Here is a 27,941-nt window from a genome sequence, read left to right as displayed (position 1 = left end):
GTAGGGATTTCATTGCTGTGCAACAACCAGATCCAGATTTACCGATGACGTCACGGGGACATGTTGGCGCGGGCATGTCTCATATGACATATCGTTATCCAGATTCGTCGGACAATGAAGTCGATCTGGAAGAGGACCTTGTGCTGTCGGATTCTAAATGTACGTTATTCATAATATATATTATGTAATATATTAATTATAATTTTTTTCATTTCCTCCACAGAAACAATATCATCATGTTTAAAAATTCAGGCAACATTTACTCAGTTCAAAGTTCCGGCAAAACTTATTATTAAAAACCGACTACACGTTCTGTCAATTTGCCGACGCCAATCTTCAGGCATCTATTAAGTTCTAGCGTAGCATTTCACATGCGCAATGCTTAATATCACCCCTCATTGAGGGTGGGACTCCCAAAATGGCACCACCTTGAGACGCCTCGATCGTCACGGTTTGGGAGCTTGAGTAGCCCATATATATACGTTGGGGGCGAAACAAAGAGTGCCACCCTTTTTTTTATAAAGAATTTTTAAAAAATCACAAACTGCCTTTTCAAAGGCAATAAAGAAATTGAAAAAAATCACGTCGCGCACCAATCCTTTTCCCAATCATCGATGGTGATCGTGCTGGATCACGTTTATTCTTCCTCATATACCACAGCCCATAGCTGTCCACGAACGTTCGTAGAATATTTTTTTGGTCTTTTTGTTCGTTCGTTCGTTCGCAGAAAATGAATTGTTCGGATTGTTCGTTCGTATGTTCGTACGAACAACGAACACGTTCGTTCGTTCGCAATTTTTGGAAATTTATTTCCTCAATATTGCGATAATAAATATAAATTGGGAAAACTTTAAATCGATTTTTCCCACTTTTCCGATGGGAAATCGTGAAAAATAAGCAAAATGTTGACTGCCAACACCTGAATGGTTCGATGGCCTAAAGTCCAAATCCAGTGGAATTCTGCTGATCCATGGATTCTCAGGATTTGACCTGGATTCCAGAACTTCCATAATGTAATTACAATTAAAAATGCATACAATTACACGAAGAATGGATTTTTTATAAAATATCTTTATGGAAGTTTTAGAATTCAGGTGAAATCCTGAGAATTCATGGATGAGCTAAATTCCACCGCATTTGGACTTTAGGCTATTGAACCGCTTATTTGCTTATTTTCCACGATTTCCCATCGGAAAAGCGGGAAAAATCGTTGTTTACATTCAGAAAATAAATTTCCATAAATTACGAACGAACAAACGTGTTCGTTGTTCGTTGTTCGTACGAACATACGAACGAACAATCCGAACAATTCATTTTCTACGAACGAAGGAACGAACAAAATATACATTGAAAACGAACGAACGGTTCGTTCGTTGGTGTTAGTGGACAGCTTTACCATAGCCAATCATTTTCTTCAATTTTTTTGTATCTAATATTTATGTTGAAATTCATTTTCTAAATACGATTTATTTATTATCGTCGAGAAAATGAATTTAGTTTGTTATTGATGACAAATTGTTTTTGTTTTACTTTCTTCCAATTACAGCGAATTAAAAACCAGTAAGTTTTTTTAAAGACATAGGTTACAGATGTAAAACAACAATTCTTGCTTTTTTTTCTGTCAATATAAAGAACTGTCTTTCTCAAGACAACTCAGCGAAATGAATAATAATAACGAAAGAAAGGAGGAGGAAGAACATCAAAAGGCGTTGGAAAGAGGCATGCGCAGTACACGCAAAAGCGTGCCAAACTAGTAAAAGCCGGCCATGACGGAAGGACGAAAGTTCAGCGAAACGCCGCTGCTACTCAACAACACGGACGCGGCGAAGAAGAACAAGAAGAAGAGGCTCAACCAGCAGTAGTTGAATGCTAGTTATTTTATTTGATTAGATTCAGGTTTGATTTATTTATTAATCATCAATTTTCGTTCTTCTCTTCTTTTTGTTGCTAGTTTTCATTTTTATTTTTAGTTTTTTGTATGGGAAAAATGCGATTTTTTTGAACTTTATTAAAATCACAAAAACGGTCATATCTCGTTAACCAGTGCTCGCCTGATGTTATGGTCTGAGGCAAAGTTGTAGGGAGCTACAATTCGTTTTCAAATCATTTTGCTGTAAATGGTCGTTTGAAAAAAAATCAATATTTATCGCATATTTCGATAGATCTCATTAATCCCAATCATTATATGCATAATTCAAATGAATAAATTCATAAATGTAGCGGGGCAATCCAAAAATGTGAACCGTTTCTAAAATACCAATTGGTATTAATGAGATCTATCGAAATATGCAATAAATATTGAATTTCAAATACGTTGAATTAAAGCAATAAAAAAATTGTCCACGGATACGGATAAATATTTCATCCTTGATTACAGAAATAGCGACGGATGTATTAAGATTTTCACGGATACACATCCCACGGACATACAATTCATCCGTATTCACAAGCTTAGTTTAACGGATACGGATAAAATTTATATCCGCATCCGTGACGGGTACGGATTAAGCTGTGATCCGTGGGAGTAATGACACTGAACCGTGCAAGTTATCCACCAAAAACCTTGCGGTTTACGTTAGACACCACGTCTGGCGAAAATTACACATCAAAATTCAGCGGCGTATTTCATGCACAAGACTAATGCTCCAAAAATTGGAAAATAGAAGAGTTTTTATTCAAAATATTCGATATTTCTCACCAAAAACCGAAGAATGTACTAGAAATAACACACATCTCCATAAATTAATGTGTTTTGAAGCTGGAATGCTTCTCAACAAAAAAGTATTTGATTATACCTTTGATATACAGTCGCTTGGACGTTCCACATATATTGAACACTAACATTTTTATTGAAAACTAGCAACTACTCTTGCGCTTCTACAGTGTTTTGTTCAGATAACGTCAATTTTCATCGTGCTATTTTTTTGGGATGGTCAGTCTCAAGTACATCATATCCGTTCATTCGGAAAACAGCCGTACTCGCAAAGAGTCCAAACACTCTGGCTTTTTATGATGTATATACAATAATTTTCAATATTGACCTGACCTGAATCTTATAAAATCAAATTTTGATTTAAGTTTTTATTGGATACGTTCATTTTTTATGTTGTCGACCATTTACTCTTTCTGGTGACCATTTCCTTTATTTTGGTAACATTTTTATTTAAATCGGAGTCAATTACATTTCTTTTGGATCAAACTAGATTTTTTTGGAGGCCATTTCCCTTTTTTTGGTGACAATTTTCTTTTTTTGGTGGCTTTTTTACATTTTTTTGGTTACCATTCGATTAAAAAAACTACCAAAAACCATTTTGCCAAAAAAGATATAAATTCATCACAATTCTTCTGAATTCTTTTAATTCTAAATTAAATAAGTACAAAAGTTCTCAATGCTGTGCAAATCTAAAAATGCTGTGGTATAAATTTTTAGTGCCGCGCGTTCATTCATATACAAATATACATCCAAAATGTTAATATTGTAAACAAAAAACCATCTACATGTGAGATTGAATCAAAATTCACGTGATGCAATTTCTGAAAACAAAACAGGAAAAACAACTTTTGTTCATTATTTTGAAGAGATTGAACCAGACAATATATTTGGATTTGGTCATCTGAATATTTCAGCTCATCTGGATAACGTTAGGCGATGTTACGAAATGAAAACAATAGAATTGATTGTTATAGTTATGGTAGTATTTTTATACCTATACAATACAACAATCACTTCTATTGTTTTCATTTCGTATCATCGCCTAACGTTATCCAGATGAGCTGAAATATTCAGATGACCAAATCCAAATATATTGTCTGGATTGAACACATGCCTGTTTTTAAAAATGTATTACTAATCAAGAAACTCCGTCTACAGTTAACAGTCACACACACACACACACACACACTCACACTCATAACTACGTTTTACAACGATTGATGTGCTACTCATTTTGGCGCAGAATTGCGACTTATTACGCATCTTTGTATGTCCACACTTTATCGCGACTGTCAATATTCATATCGCCAAGCACATTTCATTGAACAGGTTTAGTTATCATACTTTGCACACTATATCAATTCAATTTAATCGTGATTTGTTGAAATTGTTACGCTTTTTGAATGATAAATATTATCAAACTGTGTAGCCATAGAATGGTACAGGTCGTCTCAAGAACATTCGGAAATATTTGCTATTTGTTTTGTTTACCAAATTTTAAACACTGGCTTACGTTTTGGTATTAATTTGAATTAATATGGCATTGTTCTCTTCTAGCCCAAAGATGTTCCTACTAAGATCGAAACGTCGCAACAATTTAATTTAAAATAAACATACATGCATTTACGATATATAGCTCAATCCAAGATTTTGTTTCATTCGTATTAAATATAGACGAAGCCTTTTGTGTTTAGTAAAAATTCGTTAAATTGTTACGAAATAATTGTATACACTATTGAAAAAATTAAGAAAAGACAATTTAATTTCTTTAATATCATGGTAACTTTATTTCGTCAATTCAAAATCAAAGCTCTTTTTCTTTATTATCCTTGATATCTAAATATGGTTAAAACAAAAAATAAAATTAACCAATGTTAAAGTTAATGAAACAAATGAAATATCGACTTACACTTGTCCTGTTTCTGAACTAGATGATGCTCCAGCCATAGCACCTGACGAACTTCCGCCTCCTAGCCCTTGATTAGCGGTATTTGAATGACTTTGTGCGGATGCATGAGATGACGCTTGAGATTGACCAGCTCCTCCATATCCGGGATATTGGCCGCCAGGATATTGACCAGCAGGATATTGACCAGCAGGATATTGACCACCAGGATATTGGCCGCCAGGATATTGGCCGCCAGGATATTGACCACCAGGATATTGACCGCCTGGACCGACCTGGTATTGGTTAGGGTATTGTTGTCCATGTTGGCCTATTTAATAATATACAAATAAAACGTATACATATATTCTTTTTAAAAAAACCATGAATTAATCTTACCGAATTCATTATCTGTAATTTAAAAAAAAAGTGAGTCGATTAATAGATTACAATTAGTAAAATACAAAGAAACTGTTTCTAATAATATGTGCGTACCATGTTCATGATGTCTACCACGATGTCCACCACGATGTCCGCCACGATGTCCGTGATGATGATCATCATCATACTGATCGGCCATAGCACTGGCAATAAAAACGATGAGAACAACACAAATGACTTTCATTTTTAATACTATCTCTTCGACGACTGAATAAACTATGATTTCTGCAACCGCAGAAAAGGCCTTTTATACAAAACACAACCTGACACATTTCCATGTGGCTAATGAAAAAATATTCTTTCGAGAAAAAGTGAGAACAGTATTGTGAAAAGAATACCAGTTCAAATCTGTTAATTATCATTCAATTTCGATGATCAACGAAAGTGCAATGTAAACAAAACAACTAAAACCGGTCAGTTAAAATGAACAAGTATGCCGTCTTCTATGTCTGGACGCTCAATAACGAATCGATAAAGATAGAGAGAATGAAAGTCAATAAAATGCCAAATTTTATGCAAATAATCAAATAAATATTAAATAGTTTCGATGAGACGGCCGAAAACAAAATACAGAACAAAAATGAAAGAAAAAAAAAGAAAAAAATAGAGGAACATATGTTATTATCTCCGCTGACTTGGTAATAATCTCGTTTTGGATGCAATAGAGATGCGACATTGTGTATGCATGTGATCAAAATCCAGACGGTATAGACAAATAATAAATAATGACAACGTCATCGGAATTTATATGCCATTTGATATGAACCTTTTTTTTTCATAAAGAGCAACCAAAAAAAAACGAGTGTTCACTTGATAGAGAGAAATATTTTTTTTAATAAACTATCGAATCAAAACTTTAGCTACTGAAATGATCAGCGATTTATCGTTTTTATTTATCTCGTCAAAATGTCAATAGTTTTACTCTAAAATATCAATTGCTGAGAATTGTTCATATGTAAATATCACTTCTTATTTAGAAAGGAAATTAAAAGAAAAATAATTTGAATTTGAATTTATTTGATAATTGAATAGAACTTAAACAAGAACAACTACGAATAAATTCTTAATATCGAGATAAAATAGAGTAAAAAAGCAAAACTTCTTTTGCAAAAGGAAGTTGTACCTATTGTTGAAAGAGTACATTGAAAGGTAAGAAGTGTGAACAAAATATAATTACGTGTTTTTTTCACACTTTTGCATTAATACTCACGACAATTGTGCATACATATTTTGGCATTTTTTATAAAAATATGTTGATATCATTTCGCAAATGGGTGCAATTTCAAATTTCAGTCAAAATCTTACGTATTGTTGACTGCTGTAGATTTTGTATCTTTTGTAGCAGTATGACGTTCGATTGGTTGTTGTCATGATGCGAATTTGAACCGTTTTTGATTGCATTTTACCAAGCAGCACCTTTGCCAGTTTTAAGTGTGAGCCAATCACAACAATTCTCTTAAGGCAAAATAAGACTATCAATCAGGATTAGGAAAAAACCCTCAAACTCAATAACACCAGTATCTCAAAATACGAGCAAGCATCGTATGATATTCCAAAAAAACTCTGTCACAATTATCGATAATGCTAATTTTCTTATAAATGGAACATCCAAGGCTCACATACGTTGACGTAAATGTTTGCAAATGTGACTTCAAAATCAGTGTATTTATGCTATTGTTTATACATTTATATGGCAAATCTGAGAAAAAAATTCGTTCGCGCTCTTCAACAGACAATATACACACATTCGACGATCTTGCTTCATAACAGCATATATACACAAGCATGCTCGTCATTCGCCATACATACATACATACAATCAGATTTTATTTCGTGTGATACACACGCACACATATAAAAATGTGTTCCAATCGGCAAATTCTATTTACTACGTTTTATTTAGTCCCTTTTCTTCAGTCAATACATATTGTCATCATTTCATTTCGTTTAAACTTGAATTTAAAACTTAAGAATTTAATTTATGCAATTGGTTCGGTGGAGCAAAGAATTGTTTACCACAAACAAAAACACTTTCAATAAAATTCATTTAATTCAACTGAAAATGAATCCAAGAATAATTATAATAAGCATTTTGCTGTTTGCAATAATCGGTATGTGTGAAATTATCAAAAACAAATTCAGTATTTGGATGTCCGAGAAATCTACTAATATTTTATTGAAATGTATTGTATCAAATAGTAAAAAAAGACTATTTGTATGGCGGTATTACATTTCAATAAAATATGAGTAGAAGTCTCACATCAATTCTCAGGCAATCATATAATACTCAATTTTGTTTCTAAATCTTCAATTTATCACAGCACCGATTTTCGGGCAAATTTTCTATCCAAAATATAAAACTAACAAGAAATATCACCTCATGATATTGAAAACTGTCAATTGGTTCACCGCATACTCTCATTGCCGTTCCCTTGACATGAGTTTGGTTAGCATTACATCAAAGGAAGAAAACAACCGAATTATACAGCAAATTGAAGATGAAGGTAATTCCGACTACAAATCTCTCAAACTTAAGTAAATTATGAAGACGGAGAGGCAACAGTTAGTAATATTTCGTACATGGGACGTTTGCATTAAAAACACGGAAGACTGACATTCTTTGAAATCATTTTTATGTTTAAGTATTATTTTGAAGCAAAGATTCATGACTTACCATGTTACAGGCTATGTACGTTCCAAAATTTCGTAAACATAATTTAAAAAATATCATCAATTTGGCAAGATTGAAAACAATAATGTTTCCCAATGTCTTAAAAAGGTCGTGAAAATAGTGATTTTTGGACATCTGGAACCAAATTAAGCGACAATGTTACGTGTGAATGGATGAGCACCGGTAAAAGATTCACTTTTACTAATTGGATACCTGGTGAACCAAGCGATTATGAGATGGAGCATTGCATACACATAGTGGGCAAAAACACAATAATGATGTATCAAATGGGAATTCAAAATCTTCACAAATGGAATGATGCTCCTTGTAGTATTGAGAAGCATTTTATCTGTGAACAACAATTAATTGAATATGAATATTGTACGAATTAAATTTAAGAATTATAGAAAATAATGTGGTTGTCATCGTCGTACTTTGTTTGAAAGAAAGAAACATTTAAATTGATAAATAAATATCATATTTGGCATTTGTATGACATGGAATATATAAATAAAGTTTTAGTGGTTTCAATAGATGAGTTCTAGCAAAGCAGTTAGTTTTACTCATTGGGCACCTAAAACTTAAGCAAAAAGCTCAAGTCTATTTAAATTTCACCTTGGTGGGCTTATACTGAGTATCTTTGTATTTTATTTCTTCAATTGTTTAATATATTTGTTATGTATGGTGTAGCGTTGTATTGCCTTCAATTTTAACTCAATAAGAAAACAACGTTGTTTATGGTTGTATTCGATATATCAACACAAAAGTGTAAATAAATATATTTCGGCCATCATCAGGAACTAAAAAACAAACGTTTGAACGACTTTGTTACAGTACTTTAATATATTGTGCTGTTCAACATATATAAACTGATCAACAGAAACTAGAAAGATAAGAATTCTTATCTGAAGGCCCGATAAGGGTTAAAGGAAAGAAAAAAACATATATTTGTGTAAGGCGATATTTTTTTTAATAAAAAAATTCAAATTTATATTAAAAAAATTAAATCGAAATAATCACAAAAATCATGCACACAGGGAAGCGAGCGCCAAAATAACATCGTCTTACACTTTTCTCTTCATGCGAAGAAACAACAAGAACAATCGTATGACTATAATCGAACGGCGACTTAGTAGGAAGTGATTACTACATACGCAAACAACATTACCGTTCATTCAATTCAATTCAATTCAATTCAATTGGCTGACTGAGTTATATACAATTTAGTTACAAAAATAGGTTCAAACAATTAGAGTTCAATGTGAAGACATTTGAGATAGTTAAGTATATCAATCAAAGCTTCAGAAGTTGGTGAGATTTGGATTCGGCCGCCAAATTGTCAAATGGTTCCATGGTTATTTGACATCACGATCGCAGTTTGTTGGAATTGGTGAAAAAAAGTCAAGGACTTTCATTGTACCATCGGGAGTACCCGCGGGAAGTATTTTGGGACCATGTCTCTTTATTATTTTCATAAACGACATTGTTGCAACCGTGTCAAATGCACTTGTTTTATTATTTGCAGATGATCTGAAATTGATCCGCACTATACATTCGCCCATTGATGCCATCATTTTTCAAAGGGCCATTGATCAATTGAGCGACTGGTGTAACGAAAACAACCTGCATTTGAATCTGAAGAAGTGCTACGTAATGACGTATGCAAAGGGTGCAAACGTAGTCAACTACGACTATACGATCGACAACGGCCATCATACGTTTGAACGGACCAAAATGCACAAGGATCTTGGCATTATTTTCGATACAAAACTGACATTCACAGATCACATCGATGCGATTACAGCCAGTGCACATGCGGCAATGGGTTTCATCAAATGAACGTTAAAAAATAAGTACACGATAGAATCTGCAAAAATATTATATTGTGCACTAGTTAGGTCAAAATTGGAATACGCGAGTATTGTATGGCTTCCATACCATCGTATCCACTCCGATAGAATAGAATCAATTCAAAAAGATTTTGTTATTTGGTCGTTACGATATGTATATCAGAGAGATGAGAATTATGTATTGCCACCGTATCAGTTTAGATGTGATGTTTTGAATATTCAACCGCTTTGGAGACGGCGTATAAATGCCTCTATATTTTTAATTTATGATCTGCTTTTAAGTAAAATAGTGTCTAGCTCACTTAGAGATAAAATTGTATATACAAGACTGCAATATAATGAGAACCAAAGAAATTTGAGAAGTACAGAACTGATTAGAGTTAGGGCATTTTCATCGGATTACGCACATTATCAGCCGTTTTACGTAGCTTGTAGAAACTTTAACTTGATAAGAGAAGTATTTTTAGAATCGGCATCAAGACACATCTTTAGGAACAATATTGTCAAATTGGAAAATGTGATATTTGTTCGGTGAAAAATTTAATTTTGAACTTTTATGTGTTATATAGAAATTAAAACAGTGAACACAATCGATATCTGCTACTCCGAAGTCGAGAAGGCTGGTGGCTGGGTATACGATCGGGTGGTGTTTCATTGTGAACGATATTGTACAAATTTTGTGATAAATTCAGTCTGTGATCAGACGGTGAATAAATAAATAAAAAAAAAAGCACGACGACAATGACAGCTGGGCAACGCAGCAGCTTCATTATGGTTGTCACTGTTTATGTTGGGTGGCACAAATTTGTACCATTTTTGATTTAGGCGATCGAAATGTATGCCATTTTTTAGTTTCGCTGGCAACCGCACCATGGCGCTACTTTCAACGTTGCTTGTCATCGTCGCGCTTTGATATAAATATAAATAGGTAAATATATCAGCATATAGTAACAAAAATAATAGTAATAATACAAATAATAATAGGCAAAAGTTAATATCGAAAGTAGATAATCAGTCAAGTTTATATAAATATGCATATATTACAAGCTCTTCCACGTGGCAAAAACTTCGTCTGGTAAACTCTAAAGTTTCTGTCTAAATTTATGATGTGTTATCGTCGGATAAATGAAAACTGCTGCTAAATTGAATAGTCGACATGCACTGTTGAATGATCGGTTCGGCAGAGCTTGATACGTATAAATTCTGGATTCCGTAACGTTCTAACGCCTGTATTCAAATGATGTGATCTAAGGAACGGGGCGTTATATTTTCCGATGATGATTGAATGAATGAAAAGAATGGCAGTTGTGCTTCCACTGACTCGTCAGCAGCAGTAATGCATGTGTTGTAGTTGACTTAAATAAATTGACTAATTTGGGACAAAAATTGCTGATATTCCAGCCAGCTAAAGTTAACTATAAGTGACTATATGCGTCTTCATGTAACTTGAGTTGAGAAATGTCGATTGTGATCATAGTTAACTACGGTTAACTATAAGTATATGAAATTGACTTTTGTCAACTATGTTGACTATAATCAATTTTAGTTTACTCTGAAACATAACCGACTATATACAATTTCAATCATCTATTAGTAATTTTAACCGAATAAAAGTGATTAAAATTGACTAAATTTATAGTCAGCCAGTCATTTTTTTTTCACAAGGAAAAAAGTTGCCGTTTGAGTTTATCCATATAATTGTTGTTGTTCTGTCACCCGAAGTGACACTGAAAATGGTAAGATGATGTTTTTTGACGATCGATCAATCTTCATAACTTCTTTTTTATTGTTTCGATTTGATATTTTTTATATTATTAAGTTTTATTGAATCCCTTAGGATTTTTTATTTAAAAAAATCCAAAAGGAATAATTTATAATCTCATCGATTTTACAGCGTATCCGTACAGGACAAATCCGTCATCGGTGCGACTAACGACAGCACTTTTGCCATTGTGAGCCAATCAGAAAACTTCAAATATTTACAATAAAAATATATTTCTTGGGATTTGGATAATCTCTGTATAAATGCAATGAATACACACAAAATAACTATTTTCTCGACATAAAATTATTTAAATAAATTGTATAAAAAACATTATTTATTCAATTTTATTCGAATTTCTAAAAACCACATTTGGATTTGGGCTTTAAACTTAATACGCTCCATTTTCGTAGTCCATTTGGCCTTTAGTCTTTGGCTGTACAATAGCAATAACATTACGAAAATTCCTTATTCCCATTATGCCGTTTTGATTTCTTTTGTATATTGCAGTTTCTTGCTGAAAATGAGATCCGTAATTTGGTACCGAAAAGTGAAATGAAAAAAAAGTGAGCAAGTGAAAACGAACACAAAATGAAAAGCGAAACAACATTCTCGAGAAATTCCCGTGGTCAAAAAAGACGCTGTTATACGAGAAAAAAAAATGAAACGAAGAAAATTTATATGCGGCGTTTATTTGTTGGTGTTGAAGTTTTTGTTGGGTATTAAAAATGGCCAAAAGCAGAACAAATGAGGTGCATTTAAACATTTATGGGAATTATTTCAGGAGAAATTAGTTTAATTACACTTTCCATTATTGCATTTTGTGGTTTGGTGGCATCATATTTAAAAAAAGGGAATGCTTATAGCGTGAAGTGATTATTGTTGAATTTTGAATGTGTATGTATTTGTTTGCTTAATATCCGAATTGGCTTGTTTCAAGCAACCAACATCAAAAAAAAAACGATGAGTGAAAAAAATTCAAAGAAAAATCCATTGCAAACGTAAACAAAACATTTTACTTGAAAAAGAAAAAAAATCTCCTATTTCCAATGGTACATAGTTGTATTCAACGATTGATAAAACAAAGTATGCTTATTTGTGCTTTGTTATTAATTCCTTCTTTAATTCTTTCATTTTACTATGTGAGCTTGTGTGTGAGAGAGTCTATGCTTTAGCGCTCTATCGTTTCGCATATCGAATTGTGTACGAAATACGACGCTTTTACTTTTGTGCATAAACGCATTCACAAAGAAGGTCCGCTTTCAACGGGTATACACAGAAAATGCAATGGAAACTTCGAGAGAGAGAGAGCGAGAATGAGAAAAAATGAATGTGGATTCATTGCAACTGCAAAAGATTTTGCGAGATTTATTTTTTCCCCATCATTAACAGCGTGCATATTTAAAAGTATATATTTTATGCATCCACCACCGATGTAGTACAGCAAAACTAAATTATTTCTTCTCCTTTCTTCAATCTCTTTTCACTTACGCGCTTTAATTTTGCAAATGGAGGCGTAATTGGAGCAAGAAAAAAACACACAGAAAGAAAGACAGAATGAAAACAGTTTCGTATAAATGCACGAATAATAATAATTTCATGGGATTTTGGTATGCGATCGGTGCACAACAGCCCTACTTAAGAACAAACATCCAATTGAAAAGACGCGCTTCACCATTCACAGTAACAGTTTCTTTCGTTTATTTGAATCAAAATGGAAAGTTTTTCTACTCATCATTTATGTTTTACTTCGGTTTGTGTATGTTTGTGTGAGTGTGTGTGTCTGTTTTCTGGGCATCGGTTGGGTTAACATTTGTTCACCTAATTAAAAAGTCGACAGTGATCGAAGCTCACTTGTAAACCATTCAACAAAAGCTTCAACTTTACACTCTTTTTATTGTACAATCATCATTTTGTACTGAATGCTTTGCAATTCTAACGGAAAAACAATCCTTCACCAACTATTCTCTTCATTTCCATGTGGCATACTGTAACCATTATAAAATGATAAAGTCATATTGATCGAAAAAAAAATTCAACCGTTTAATATTTAATAATACATATTTAACCCAAATTTTCCAATGGCCACACACTGCATGAAATCTGTCTGTTGTTTTTACTTTGAAATAGTCATGAAGATCATGAATGGTTGAAAACCCCTTTTCCAAGCACGAACGAAAGATACTTGCCAACAATCAAATACGCATATATGTATACGACATAAAGTCCGATGACTGTGACAGCATTACATCAATAATACCAAAGTATGCTCTTAATGCATATGCCTTTTGTTTTGAGAAATCACATTGCAAGCTTTTCGACAAGATTACGAACGATATACACAACGATGAATGCATTTAAAGAAAATTTTACGCAAAATACAAAAAGATTTTCGCATTGTTTTATTTTGCATTTCTTTTTTGTTTGCGTACACTAAGCGGTGGTTGCATCTAAAGTAAATCATTCAATAAACTCGGCTCATTATGTAAAAGTCGGCTGTTGATACATTTTCGCTTTTCAGCTTTGAAAAGCGAGAGATCGTTCCATTTTAATTCAAAAAATAACGTGCTATATTCGAATTATCTTTATTAAAATGATGAGTGTTAACGGCACTTTTTCCATGAATCCATTTGAACATTTCCGGAATGTTTCATGTTTTTTTTTTTTTAAAAGCACCATTCATTCAACTGAAAAGGATTGATGTGCTTGTAACCTATTTGGAATGTTGTTGTTACGGTCTCCTCCAAAAACATATTTTGCATTACAAAACAAAGTCTCAATTTCCTATAGAAACCTATAGAAAATTCAAATGCGGAAATATGAAAAAAAAATATCTCAGTATCATCATGCTTTCACTTTCTACCAACCAGTTTTAATCGAAATTTATCTAATCCGATTTGTAAGAGAGGAAAAATTGTGATGGAAAAAGCATACTAAAATTCAATGACATCCAATGGAAGTGAAAATGCTCTTGAAGTTTTCAAAATGGAAAGCTAAAAAGTGGAAATCGATATTTAGGCCAAATATCATGCCATCAAAAGTGTCGTTTTGTGACAAAAACGCTCATTTTTCATCTAAAGTAAAAAAAAGTGATTTCATTCACACACGCTCCCTCACATGAATTTTTTGAAACTCGGATGCGCATATGGGTGGTTGTGTGTGTGTGGCACCAAAGACAGGCACAACACACACAGTGTAGTAAAATTATCCGCTCGATTGGCTGAACAACATGAATTGGTACTTTGAATCTGGTTAAAAACGCCAGACTAGACAAACATTACTTTTTGCGATTGTAACATTTTACATGGTCGTGATATGAAGATTTATATAAAAAAGAATCTATGCTTTCAGTGAGACTCAAATGAGATTTCAACAGCAGAATAACATGCCTTGAGCCAATACTATGTATGCCTTTTTCGATTGATAGAAATATTTGAAAAATTCTCACGATTTCTCTCTCTGTCTCTCTTCGTCTTCCTTCATATTTTACAAGTTGATGATATGCAGCAATATGAGATTTTTCTGTCAACAAATTGTCGAGCATTTGAAATTCAATTCGGTTGTTTTGGCTGTTATCATTATTCGTGTATTTATTTAATACCGGACCCATTTTGGGAATATTACCGCTCTTGAAAAGCTACGATGTAAATTATCCAAATTTGTGAAATTTTAAGACAAAATTTTAAAAAGTCATTTAATTAGAAATAAAAGAGGTTTTTGGATCTGCGAAACTTTTTGCGAAATCGATTTTGCACAAGCATGGATAGCAGATAGATTTTTATTATTACCCTTCCCAGGGGCCGGAAAAACTATGTTATTTACATATAAATGAGTGAACCTGAAACATTTGCTTCTTCTTCACAAACAATACATACACACTAACTCACAAACATCACAAGTATGCGCCATAACAGCACAGTGATGAGTGCAAACACAAATACATGCGCGCGCTTCTCAGTTTAGTTTCTGTGATGAATACTCATTGACTTCTGCGTTCATGTGATGCTTGTGTATGTATTGTTTTTGAAGAAGAAGCACATGTTTGAGTCTCACTCGTTTCCGTTCCATAACCCCTTCAAAAAATATTTTGTTCAAAATTGAAATAATCTTCTCGTTGCCAACTTCAAAACTTATGTAATATTGAACACTTGAAATTTGCATACGGTAAGAGTTATTGAAATACATTCAATCTCACAGTGAGAGTCTCACTCGTATGTTTACAGATGGATTCAGTGTTTATTTCTTACCTTTTCTCTTTTTTCCCTCTCTCTCTCTCTAACTTGGTAGAATCAACATCGACAATCGAACCATCTGATGTATGCAAATTGCAAATAATCTCTCGTAAAAAGTGAGCAAAGTTTTTCTAACGACTCTGGTCATGAATATGAACTACATATATAAGCAGCAAAAATATTCGTCAAACATTCATCAAAAACCGGCGCAAAACTTTTCGCAAACGAAAAACGTGAAGTGTAATAAATATATAGAAAAAAAGCATAAGAATTCAATGATTTCATATATTTTGCAACTGAAAAGGTCTGGATTATAAATCAACCTCAACTGATTGCAACATTCGGCAATGTAGTACAAATTATGACAATGTTTGTATAGAGACAAGGGAGATCGAAGACTTGTTGGAGTGAATAAAAGTCGAATAAAACTCTTTTCAGAAGTTGATGATCGCAGATAAACGTTTCTCACGTTGTTCACATTCATATTGTAATTCGGTTCTGTTTCTTTCTCGAAATAATATTGCAAAGTATGAAATGCGACATTAACCAATGTTTTTCGTTAAGACAAACCCTTTCGCAGTGACAGTGCCATGTATTTTGATATAATCAATTTTCACGCTTCAAGAATTTCAACCAATTTCCTTGGATGAAGCTTTTCAATCAAACGAAATGCTCTTAAAACAAATTGCAATTAGCTCGTTGCAAAAAAGGTTGAGAGAGAGAGAGACGGAGAGAGAAGATGAGTTCTTTCAAACATTACATATATATTTTCTTTTTACTTAAAAATCTTTCTTGAAAAGTTGTTGTTTGCGAGATGTCGAAAAGAATACCTTTTAAAGGCGCTCGATCTTTTAGTTTGCTGTATCTATTAAACAATTTGCTTTGCTGCCAATGGTGCAATTAGTTTCATTTCGACGAATGAGAGCAGAACAAAAAAGTAATAGAATTGCGATTGTCTGAATATTTTTCAGTTTGAACTGTTATTTAAATATATGGAAAATGGAAATTAAACAGCCAAATGAAAAGCACATTACATGAAAATGTTAACTTCTAAGGGTTCTTCTTCCAACGATGCGCAGCGTGCACACACATTTATTCCATTGTCTCAAAATGGTAATGGAAAAAAATGTAGAAAATTGTCTGAAACATAGATGCAAAACATATACACATTGAATGCAAAATGGTGAGAAGAGAACGGGAGTACAGTATCCAAATAATTGCTGAATGGCATCAATTGCGGCGAATGTTTATGGAACATTTTGGGGAAATTCAAAATGTGCACACACACACACGCACATATTTATTCGTATTTCTTATTCGGTTGATGTGTACTATGTGTCTCTAGCATTTTGGTGCGATTTTACATATTTTTAGTAATTGCCAGATTACATGTCGTACAAATGAAAGTAACAAATTTGAATAGGCAAACAACGCAAGCGATTTTCAAGCGCTACTTCAACTTTTCCTCATCTCATGTATTAGCATAACTTTTCTTCACACACAGACATTCAAGGTAAATATTTCGAGTGTTGCTCGTCACTGCCAGGTATATATTGCGTTCATTCGTCGTTTACGACAACAATGCCAAATGAAACAGCTTTGATGCAAACTCATACGCTAATTTTTGGGATATGTTTAGAAGCCGTAAAACGGCCGGAGAAAAGCAATCAACAACAATAGCGAACGGTGCGGAAATATGCAAACAAAATGTATAAATGGCACTGAACGCTCGCACGCAATGGATGTCAATGCCAAATACAATGGAATAATGCAAGAAAAATATTTTCATAATAGCAATAACACATTTATTCACGAATGTGTTGAATTTAGTTGAATTCGTCATTTTATAAGATTTTTTGTCTACCAAGTTCTACAACTAAAATAACGAAATTTTACCTCGCAATTTTACAATGAATACACCGCATTTGATATTGTTACATTAAAAAGCCGTAGCACATTTGATTGTTAACACATTTTCTGGTCTTTTGGATATAGTTCAACAAGCTATTTGTATGTCCAAAATGTCATTGTTGCATTGGAAAATCGGTAAATTTTACGTAGGGAAATCATAGTGCTGTTTTGAGGCTCACTGTCATTACTCTCACGGATAACGACTTTACGTCCGTTTAAAAATGTTCGACCTCAAAACCACTTACGCAATGAATTTTATGAAACTGAGAAATTAGTTGGCGCAGATTTCCTCCTACTTTCGAAAAAAAAAAATAATTTCAGACAATTTAAAAGATACTACGGACAAAATGCAAAAATACAAACACATCACTCGACCAATTTTGAGGTTTTTGGGCATTTTTGGTGAATTGACCATATCTCGGCCACTTTTCAACCGATCGTGATGATCTTTTTTTTAACATTATCTACGATCCCTACACACAAAGAAATTATACAGTGAAAACTAGATGGCTTGTCGTATAAAATTCGGAACTAGTTGACACTCCGTATAAAATTGTATTTTTCCATCTTATTTCATACAAAAAAGCATAAACGAAGAAGAACCACACAAAAGAGAATACACAAAAACGATGTTTGGTATGAAATTAGATGGACAAATACACTTTTATACGGAGTGTCCACTAGTTCCAAATTTTATACGACAAGTCATCTAGTTTTCATTGTATTACTTCAATGTGTGTAGGTTCCGAATATAGCCATTCATGTGTGTGAGTAAAAAAGTGTAAGAAACTGCGGTAGGGACTTTATAAAGGCATTTGACATTACCTTTTTAGAAAAAAATATTCCGATTATGATATTCATTATATCATGTTGTATACATTTTAGTGGTATAAACGATTTTTTGACATTTGACATCGACTGGAATTTGACTACCTATCCGAAAAAATATGTACGCAATGTATCATTTTTCGTACATTGAGTCGTAGTATTCGGAAATAGTGATTTTATTTGTTTTTCAGAGACGACTTACCAATTTATGTTTGAAATCTATCTTCTTAAAGAGTGACCTTTCCTTTGATTCTTTAGCTTTTACCTTAGGTACAATTTTCGGTGACTGTGATAAACACTGATTAAAACTATCAACAAGGCGATCGTCTGAAAATGAAATAGCTTACCTATTCAATAAAATAAAATACGAACTTTGAATAAAATTTGGATAAAAAGGCAAGTTTTAACACTAATTTTGGCAATGGGTTTTATTTATTTTATCAATCAGTATTGCATTTCCATTTTGTTTATGTTTTTAAAAGCTACATGCTTTTGGAATTCAAAGTAAGCCTCATATTTTATTTGTTCTTAAACGAGTACCAAATTTATAAATACTTGTAATAATTAAAGCGATTTGAGATCCTTGGCGAAAACAATAATATTCGATTGTCTTTTCAAAATAAAATGTTTGTCAAACGATGCAAATTGAAAATAAAATAGTTAGAACACATATATTATTTCAAAATCCAGACATGACTAACTTCATCGTAAATTAATAATTCGAGTAAATGTGTTATTTCAAACGTTCGTTCAATGTGAGTTGAATAGAGTTCAGCAAAAATGGTATTTTCGTTGGAACGAATAACGACCAGAAAAGAGAGAGTGGATAATTTAATGCAAAACCTAGCATGTGATTTTACCAATTTACATTCATTTCCAGAAACCAGATTACTGTGTAACGAATATAGAAGTTAGTTTTGATAAGCTTCTCGGTCGCGAAAAGCGACAAAAATTGAACAAAAATGCTCCGATACATACACACACACACACGCGCGCATACCCATGAATGCATTCAAATATATTGCGAATATTTTATGAAAATGTTTTTCCTCTGTGTCTCCATTTTTTCTCCCTCTCGATACCGAAGCAAAAAATGTGTTGAACTTAACTTGTTATTCGGTTTCCTAACTACATTTAGTACAATTTATGTTGGTTTCTTTCAATATAATTCTTTTTCGCCTCGAATTTAGTTTTTTCTTCGTTTGAGTCGCATTGCCATGCGTCTGCATCGCCACATTAACTGTGATTCAAGCAATGTGAATGACATTGTTACCAAAATCAAACCGACGATTAAGTATGTGCAGCATGCGAATAACTGTAGATCGGGTCCTTGGAATGTTTTGCGTGGCACCAAGTCGGCAAAGCCAATCGTTGATATTGTGACAAAGCAAAAATATGCACCATCAATAAAGCTCCAATTTTCCCATATCGAAAATATTGCCGTGCCAATGCATATATAAATGGTTAAAATCGATACAATAACTATGATTGGAACTTGCGTTTCGCACGGCACATCATCGTCGATATTGTTCGGCAACATTTCCGGATATTCGTCAACTGTATCAACTTTTCCATCATACGGATCAATGTTGTCGCGTTGTTTTTCAATGAATTCTCTGCACTTTGGTCGATGATTCAAGGCAATTAATGGTATCCTAGACGGTGTTCCATGCGGACAACTATTATTTTATGTTATTTCAAACGAAAAGAGAGAGAAAAAAAATAATGGTTATATGATATTTTAATATTGATTTAAAAAAATAAAAAAAATATGTTATTTGCATGCTGTGTGAAAAAAAACGAGTCCTTTTATTGAGAATGGGTTTCCTATTTCAAATGATCGTCAATGAACTGTTTAGTTTTTCTGGCCGTAACGTTGGCCACTCGACAACATCTGATTTGGACGAGAACGTATGTTTACATTTAAACGGGCAGGCATTGCTCAATTATGGCATGGCACAAGGTTGCTTTGTGAATAGAGTAGAAAAAAGGGTCATCCCAAAAAACAGCAAAAGTTGATTCATTTGTATCGATGTGCGTCGATAAAAGCAAACGTTGCGACATTTGCATTGGTCTGGTTTTTGTTCGTTGGAATTTGTTTATTGATGATACATTTTTTTTTTCATTTCATCAAATCAATGCGATATGTTGAGAGTGTGACTGGTGTGCTGTGATGCGTGAGCACATGTTTTCAGAATTCCATTCTTTCTTTTGCTTTCGCATACTGTTCGAAATTACGTATGCCATCGAATGGAAAATGGGTGACCAAAGGCGAAGGCAAAAAAAAGAAAGTAAAGTCGACATAATGGCTATATCATCCAAATCAATTCTTAATGTTTGCTTAAACAAATTCAATTCGCACGTAACAAGTGCGTGTGCTCAAGTGACAAAGCAAGCATGTGAATGTGGGATTACGGCACATCGAATGTGTGTGTGTGTGCTACTTTCCATCCGATTGGAGGACACAGAATAAATTAAATGAAATCAATAAAGAGAATCAGAGTGAAGAGGCTAGAGGTTTTGTAACATTAAATAACATATTCACATTTTGGCTTTATGACTCAACACGCTTGTTTGCCCTCTCTCACACCATATGCATTCATACAGTTTGTCCACAATCACAGACTCAAATCAGTTCAAATGGTACGAGAAAAAAAAAACCATAGTCGTCAGAAAGGGGAAAAATTGAATCACACACCATCCAGTGAATACAAAAAAAGCAGCAGCAACAGCAACAAAATATAAAAATCAAAATGCGACTGAAAGACAAGACATCAAGTGTGTTCGACAGAAACTTTCATCAAAAGTAACTGTCTTTCGTCGTCGTTGTGATTGTCTGTGTGAATGCGTGAAAAACCGCATATGTCCCACATTAAATAAGTGCGTCGCTCAAAGGAATTGTGTCTCATTGCGTGTGTGTCTGTGTGTCGAAGAAAGAACATTTCTGGTCGACATGTTTGATGCTTTTGCTCAAATTAATGGCATCAATCCCCATCTGCCATTTCATTGGGTGGATGTGTGTTGACGGTGACGGTGGAGTATGATGCGATTCATAAGTTTATTTTCAATGCGATTGCATATACCAATTTTTATGGTTGTATCTCTTGGCTTTATTTTTTCTTCTTCTGCATTTTCGATAGTCATCAATATGGAAAAGATGGTGCGGATGGTTTGTTTGTTCGCATAAAATGCGTATGGATGGATGATGGCGATGGCTCTTTTAGTACAATACTAACTACCATTTCAAAAATCAAGATATATACCGATTTGTTGAATATTTCATGGCACGCAAACCGACCACATCCGATTTACTGCCTCATTCCATGCATGATGTATTTAAGCCCAGATGAACAAGTTTCTACTTTTTTTTCGTTTCCATTTGACCAAATCATTCGTTTCGATTTGAATGTTTACCCAATTCGAATCATTTGGCCGGAAGTGAAGAGATATTTATCCACATTCAATGGCCGTTTCAAGAATTTATTTTCTTAATTCGAACGAAATACACAAACTTTACCTTCACAAACAACAACTGATATTGTACGATTGAAATGCATGTTATTGTTTTATTTATTTATCATTGAGCCTCGAACAATCATCCAATTTTGTTTTGTAAGAAACTCAATAAATATTAATTCGTATTTTATATAAAAAAAAAACAAAAGAAGAAAAACAAACATATTCAAATGAAGTTTCATTATTTATTTTTTTCACATTAAAAATTCAAATCATTCTTCTAATTTCAATTCGGAACACAAAGCTCGATTGAATGAAGACGTTCTACACATACTTTTCTCAACAACGTTATAATAAATAAAATAGCGTATCTTTTGACGCATATCGGATTTTATATCTGGGTGGAAAATGCGTAAAATTGTTTGAGTGTCTTGACACCGTGCACTTTGTGGTGGCTCGTATTTATCCATATATAGAAGTTTTCGTATCGGAATACATTTGTAATAATGCGGGACTGTTATCAGTGTTTGATTTGAATCAAAAATCAAAATGCTTTTTACGAAAATACATTTATGGCTGGCGACCGAGTTGGTTATTGTGGTTTTGCTTTAATTAGAAGCCATGTGGCAATCACTTCGAATTTAATCTAAACTGACCATAGTGATTAATCCGAATCTATTTCCAACTTTGTCTGCCAATCGTGCTCTTCTCATTGACGACGATTGACACTAATTTCTGAGCATAAGATTCTAGCGATTTGCCGACAAAATCAGGGAGTGCTCTCCATCACATAATATTGCCAATGTGTTTCATGGTGAAATTTCATTTCAAATATTGGAAATGTGCTCAATTCAAAATGACATTCCTGATTTAATTTACAATGATTAGGCTAGAGTGGAACAATAAGACAGGCACAATCAGTGTTCAATTTGTTTCATTGTCGTTTTTTTTTTGTTTAGAGAATGGATCTGACTGAACATTTAAATGCCAAATTTTTGAACATTTGAAAAAAAGAGAGCGTTTTTCTTGAAATTCGAGCCCTTCATTGGTGTTCGACATCATAAATGAACACAATTTCGTCTTTATTTTCAGTAAATCAATTACCAGAATGTGGTAATCATAGCAATAAATTTCTGACATAATTGGTATTCTTACTATCGAATCGAAACTGTTATTCGAAATTCATTGCGCCAACTTTTCGAGGCTAATGCATTGAATGCCACCAAAGCGAAATGTGTCACAAATATTCAAGTATTGCTGAATAATCTGTTTTATATTTCCATTGTCTACTCGATGCAATGTGATTCCGATTTTGTTCATTCAGTGTCGTTGCCTAGAAAATGTAATCATTTTAATTATCATAATCTAGATGCAAATTCATTCATTTTGGAATCATACGACGGCATTTCTCCCATATATTATCTATCATCGATGATAAATATTAGAAGTAAAATTTTGAAAGTTTCAACTATTTTTCGCGATAGAAAAATCGATCAAAACTCTTACACAACGAATGGACATTTTTCTTCCGGAATGATTTATCTCAAAACGCACACATTTATTATCAAGTTTTATGCTTATGTTGAACTATAAAAAAGAAAATGAAAACGAACAGAATTTCTTTCCTCTATTCTCCCCTACCCCTCGTCGAGAGAGAAAGCTCTTTAAACTTCAAATGTTTCGCACAAATTATTGTTCGAAAAGGATTTCATTCAAAAATTAATGACACTGATGGATGATGATATGCCTTTGAGTGTGTGCTACTACTCACAGTTTTTCAAAAGTTACGATTGAAAGAGAAAAAATTAGAGGAAATAACATGTTTTAGTTGCAAATGTTCTGCGTAATATTGTTGTGCACAAACGATTTGATCGAACTTTGTTAGAAAACTGCATCAATTTAGCGGATGACAAACATCCAAATTGAACAAATGCGAGCCTTTGATTTTCTCTCATTTTTATTGCGTGGATGTGCGATTTTGCCAAAATGAAGAATTCAATATTTCAAAAACGTACTATAAGTTTCATTCACAACATTTTTTTCTTCTTTTTCGGCGAAAATTGCGCTTTGTGACAAAGAATTTTGAAGACAAAGTTACCAAAGTTGAAAATAGTCGGTAAGCAAACAGTGCTTTTGCAATCAACACTTTTCCTTGGATCTTTAGGAAATTATATCGTTTATTTTCTTTGTATGTATCTTTGTGTATCCTCTCGTTCCCTGTTCGTTTGTTGCCTCTCACAGCAAAATCATCACATAAAGACGTTCAACGAAAATATAATCCACTTCAGTTCCATGTCACTTGTTCAGATTGATGCTTTTGTTATGCTTGAGTTCAACAGCTTTCGAACGTAATAAATCCAAACATAGACAGCCAAATAAAAAAAAACTTACACACACACGAAGTGAAAGGATGAAAGAGAAGAGATCAACTTTCGATGCATTTCAAATGCTAGTTTCACTCATATAAACGTCAATTTCCACTTTCAAATGTTAAATATGTTATGCTTTTGTATCAATATCGATGCGAATACTTTTTTCTCATGTACTTCAAAATGAAATTGAATTTTGTCAGTTGGTATACAATGATTTCTATTGTTTCTGGTGTTTCTCTGTTTGCATTGTAATTTGGTTCGGAAAATTTGGCCGAATAAGAGTTTACCGGGATGTGAGTAAATCTAAAGAGAAAATGGCAAGTGTGCGAATATGTAAGGAGAATGATGAAGGGAGTACATGACAGCGTAAACGGAAAAGGTGCAGTTCTGATTTCGTTGCTTTCATGATGAGCATTGTGTGGAATAGCAGAGATGATGTGGCAGCTCGTTTGTTTGCTTGCTCATTTCATTCGATCGATTGCCAAGGTGATAAATCAACGCTTGTCGAATGCTCTTCACAACCGACAAATAAGGAATCACTCATTCACTTTCACTAACAAACACGCATACACATCCAATACACAAAGCACACTTAAACTCATAGAGATAGAAATACACCATACTCACCCAATTCGGTTATCGTCGTCATCATCGTCATCTAATGATGTGTCTAGATTATTTGCATTACGGCTATCAACACAACCGACAGCAGCAGCTGTGTGTTGTAAGTTTTCTGATTTTGCATCGACATTTTTTGGTGTTGGTGTTGTTGTTGCTGTAATTGATGCTGTTGACGGTGATTTTTCACTAGCGTCTGGATAACAACCTATATCACATTCCGAGAGCAGCATATTTATTTCTTGAGGTAATGGTTTTGGCAAAAATTTGCTTCGGCCCAGTCCTATGTACGTATTTTATGTGGTCGTTTATTCATTGTTGTAAACAATTGTTGTTTGATGTCGATGTTTAATAATGATGATAAACAAAAATTGTACGTAACAAAATTCTCAAATTAACCATCATTTAATTATGTTGGATTTATGTGTTTCATTCGAATGTATACGCATTTTATAATACAATAAAATGCAAAATAATAAACAAGTTTTGTTTTTTACGACTTTTTTGCATTGAACAATGGGCAAAACGGTCAGAAGAAATAAAGGAAATGAATGAAAGGCAATGAATGCTTACCATGAACAGTGGCTGTATGGAGTTGTTTGATATGCATTGTCTGGTTGTTGCTGCGATGTTCATTGTTTTGAGAATTTGGCGGATTGCCTTGCAAACGAAGCACATGAAATTGTTGTTGCGGATGATGCTGCTGTTGTTGTTGCTGTTGATGATGATGCTGTTGTTGGGCTGGCATCGTGGATTGGCACGGATTCGAAGATGGCACATACAATGGATTCGATTGCGTCGGTGGTACCATATAATGCTCTCCGTTTGTATCTTTTTGCATAAAAATTGCATGTGGACCAGTTGTAGTCGGTTGAAAGTGATACTGAAGTCGACTTACTGCAATAAAACACCATTGATAACATTCGAATTAAATAATCAAGTCACTTTTTTTGAAATATATAAACTTTGAAGGAAAAAAAAACATTTCATAATTGCTGTTGACAAATTATAGCAAAAGGAAATGAAAGCTCGATTTTCTAATGAGAACAAAGTCTAGCGTAATATTTTCCAGTTCTATATTTAAATGTGAAGAAGCAGCTTATCACCAAGTATGAAGCAAATTAAAATATTTGTAATAATTTCAAAGTGAATATAGAATAACTTACGGCAATAGTTGTCCAGATTTGAATGTTGAATTTGAATAAGTTGATGATTTGGTGAATCTTTAATGGCTCGCAATGGTAGCATTACGTAACTTTTATGCGGCGATCCAATTGGTAGATTTGTTGGCTGTTGATTTAACGGATGATCTGAAGCCATGGCCATCCGTTGTGGCGATGAATGTTGAGAATTTGTTAAAATGGATTTGGTGGGTGAATTCGATATGAGATGATATGCACCTGTTTACGAAATTGCACAATATTTACTTTCATCTCTAAGCAATGGTATTCTGTGCACAGAATCATTGTACATATCATAAAATAGATGGTCCGAGAATTTTTATTGGCACAGGAGACTAGTGAATCCCGTAACATACAACCGCGCGTAAAAACAAGCGCTTGCTCTTATTTCTGTACTTATCCATATACTTTATGTTTAAGAAAAAGTAAGAGCGTTGGTACACAGTACAAACATAGCATACGAAGCGCTTGTTTTTAAGCGCGGTTGAATGTTACGGAGGGGGCGCACTTATTTCATATGAATTTTCAAGTGCCGCTCTTATATTCAAAAGATTGAGCAGCACTTGTCCGCACTTCCGCGGTGCCTATAACAGCTCTGTCTGAGTGAGGGTCGCGATTAAACCCCTCTAAACAAGTCTAAGACTCTATTAATGGGACTCCAAATTTTCGATTTTCTTAAGGAGCAAAATGAATGATTCCGTGCGCAGAATATCACCTCGACTTCATTAAAATTTAATTAAATTAAACAAAAAAAACACAGATGTATACCATTTCGATCGTTAGCTCTGTACATAGGTGATTCTTTTGAAATATCATTGTATTGACATAAATGACAATTTTGGATCTGGAAACATTATTATCATTTTATTAATCAAATGTTCATTACCTTAAAATATTTTTGCCTAACATAAGAAAGATGTGCCTAATTTTCATTCTAATAACTAATGTATAAATTTAATACCTCATTTTTATCATCGGCCGACTGATAGGTGTGTCCACCATATGGGTCTTGATCGTCAATGTCTTCGGTGGGACATTTTTGATGTTCTGATTGTCGAATGCAAAGTCTTGCGTAAGTTTGTCTCACCGATTCGGCCAAAACTCGTCCCAAATTTGATAAACACATCAACATTAACGGTACACCAATCAAGGCATACATCATCGTTACGATTTTTCCTTCAACCGTTTTCGGGGTTAAGCTTCCATAGCCTAAAAAGATTTTACCGTATTTATAAAACATTTTATGCCATCCCAGAGAAAAAACATATCTATATGAGTGTTTACAACTCTTTTCCATTGTTAAATATTGAATAGTTTGTACCCAATAATAAAATTCGATTTTCAAAATGTGAAAAGTCGGTGAATGTACCGAAATAAGACAATGTGACTCAATGGTATTATTTGAAAAGTGTTTTTTCTCGGTAAAAATGAACGCTTTTGCACCTGATCCATTCGATTTTCCGGTAAAATGTAATGTATGAAAGAGTCCCTTGAAATTCAATAAACTTTTGTTGTCGGTTGTAATTTTGATCTATTATGTTTACACGGTTTGGGATTCGGATGAAACGTATAAAAATTCAAAGCGCTCCAGTTATTCAACGTTAAATTCAATTCAATTCAATTGAATATATGAGAATAAATGATAAAATGGGAAGTTGAGTGTGTGTGTGTGTGTGTGACGTATACAATGTGTTCAAAATACAATTGACAAGACTTCTAAATATTCATCTGTGGTGCCATGTTCGGTGATAATAATAAAATGAATGAATAAAACGAGTCTAATCTGCACACATTTCTCATGTTGAAAATGTAATTTGATTTCGTGTAACGAATCAAATATCGGTTTTGAAAACTTTTCACACACAACACACAATGATAATTCTACGTTCGATAGTTTTGAATTTCAGAAGATGTGCACGAGACACGGTGCGAGATGATAGAGAAAGAGAGAAATGCATACGAAAAAAAGATGATACACGGAGACAGAAGGATAAAAAGAGAGTGGAAGAGAGACATGCACA

The 27,941-nt window shown here is 33.6% G+C and overlaps 3 protein-coding genes and 1 long non-coding RNA gene across 5 annotated transcripts in view; 2 read left to right on the top strand and 2 right to left on the bottom strand.

Moving 5' to 3' along the window:
- Window positions 1-439: 439 nt before the first annotated feature.
- On the top strand, window positions 440-1,881 carry LOC116349995. Its single transcript, XR_004201973.1, has 3 exons — window positions 440-679; window positions 1,547-1,560; window positions 1,633-1,881. It is a non-coding gene; the product is annotated as an uncharacterized LOC116349995 (long non-coding RNA).
- A 2,595-nt stretch (window positions 1,882-4,476) lies between these two features.
- LOC116346625 (glycine-rich cell wall structural protein-like) lies at window positions 4,477-5,269 on the bottom strand. Its single transcript, XM_031776791.1, has 4 exons — window positions 5,094-5,269; window positions 4,998-5,009; window positions 4,623-4,929; window positions 4,477-4,549 (listed from the first exon to the last, which is right to left on the bottom strand). The coding sequence occupies exons 1-4, from the start codon at window positions 5,221-5,223 to the stop codon at window positions 4,537-4,539; spliced, it is 462 nt and encodes a 153-aa protein (XP_031632651.1). The 5' UTR covers window positions 5,224-5,269; the 3' UTR covers window positions 4,477-4,536.
- Window positions 5,270-6,959: 1,690 nt separating this feature from the next.
- Window positions 6,960-8,259, top strand: LOC116346809 (C-type lectin 37Da-like). Its single transcript, XM_031777035.1, has 3 exons — window positions 6,960-7,150; window positions 7,361-7,543; window positions 7,819-8,259. The coding sequence occupies exons 1-3, from the start codon at window positions 7,021-7,023 to the stop codon at window positions 8,100-8,102; spliced, it is 597 nt and encodes a 198-aa protein (XP_031632895.1). The 5' UTR covers window positions 6,960-7,020; the 3' UTR covers window positions 8,103-8,259.
- Window positions 8,260-18,880: 10,621 nt separating this feature from the next.
- Window positions 18,881-27,941, bottom strand: part of LOC116347220 — a 24,629-nt gene continuing 15,568 nt past the window's right edge. Inside the window, exons 4-9 of one of the 2 annotated variants that reach the window (XM_031777739.1) lie at window positions 26,882-27,129; window positions 26,689-26,764; window positions 25,906-26,139; window positions 25,313-25,636; window positions 24,749-25,022; window positions 18,881-19,972 (exon numbers count right to left, since the gene is read on the bottom strand). In XM_031777739.1, the coding sequence (XP_031633599.1) occupies window positions 19,480-19,972; window positions 24,749-25,022; window positions 25,313-25,636; window positions 25,906-26,139; window positions 26,689-26,764; window positions 26,882-27,129 (1,649 nt within the window). In that variant the 3' untranslated portion in view covers window positions 18,881-19,479. The remainder of the gene's footprint in view (window positions 19,973-24,748; window positions 25,023-25,312; window positions 25,637-25,905; window positions 26,140-26,688; window positions 26,765-26,881; window positions 27,130-27,941) is intronic. The other variant, XM_031777748.1, reaches the window with a different exon arrangement.

This window comes from Contarinia nasturtii, unplaced genomic scaffold (assembly GCF_009176525.2).
Source record: "Contarinia nasturtii isolate CC-2019 unplaced genomic scaffold, AAFC_CNas_1.1 Cnas_scaffold_129, whole genome shotgun sequence".
NCBI classification, from domain to species: Eukaryota; Metazoa; Arthropoda; class Insecta; order Diptera; family Cecidomyiidae; genus Contarinia; species Contarinia nasturtii.
Note: the sequence above shows the minus strand (reverse complement) of the source record. Positions and strands in the feature narration are given on the sequence as shown.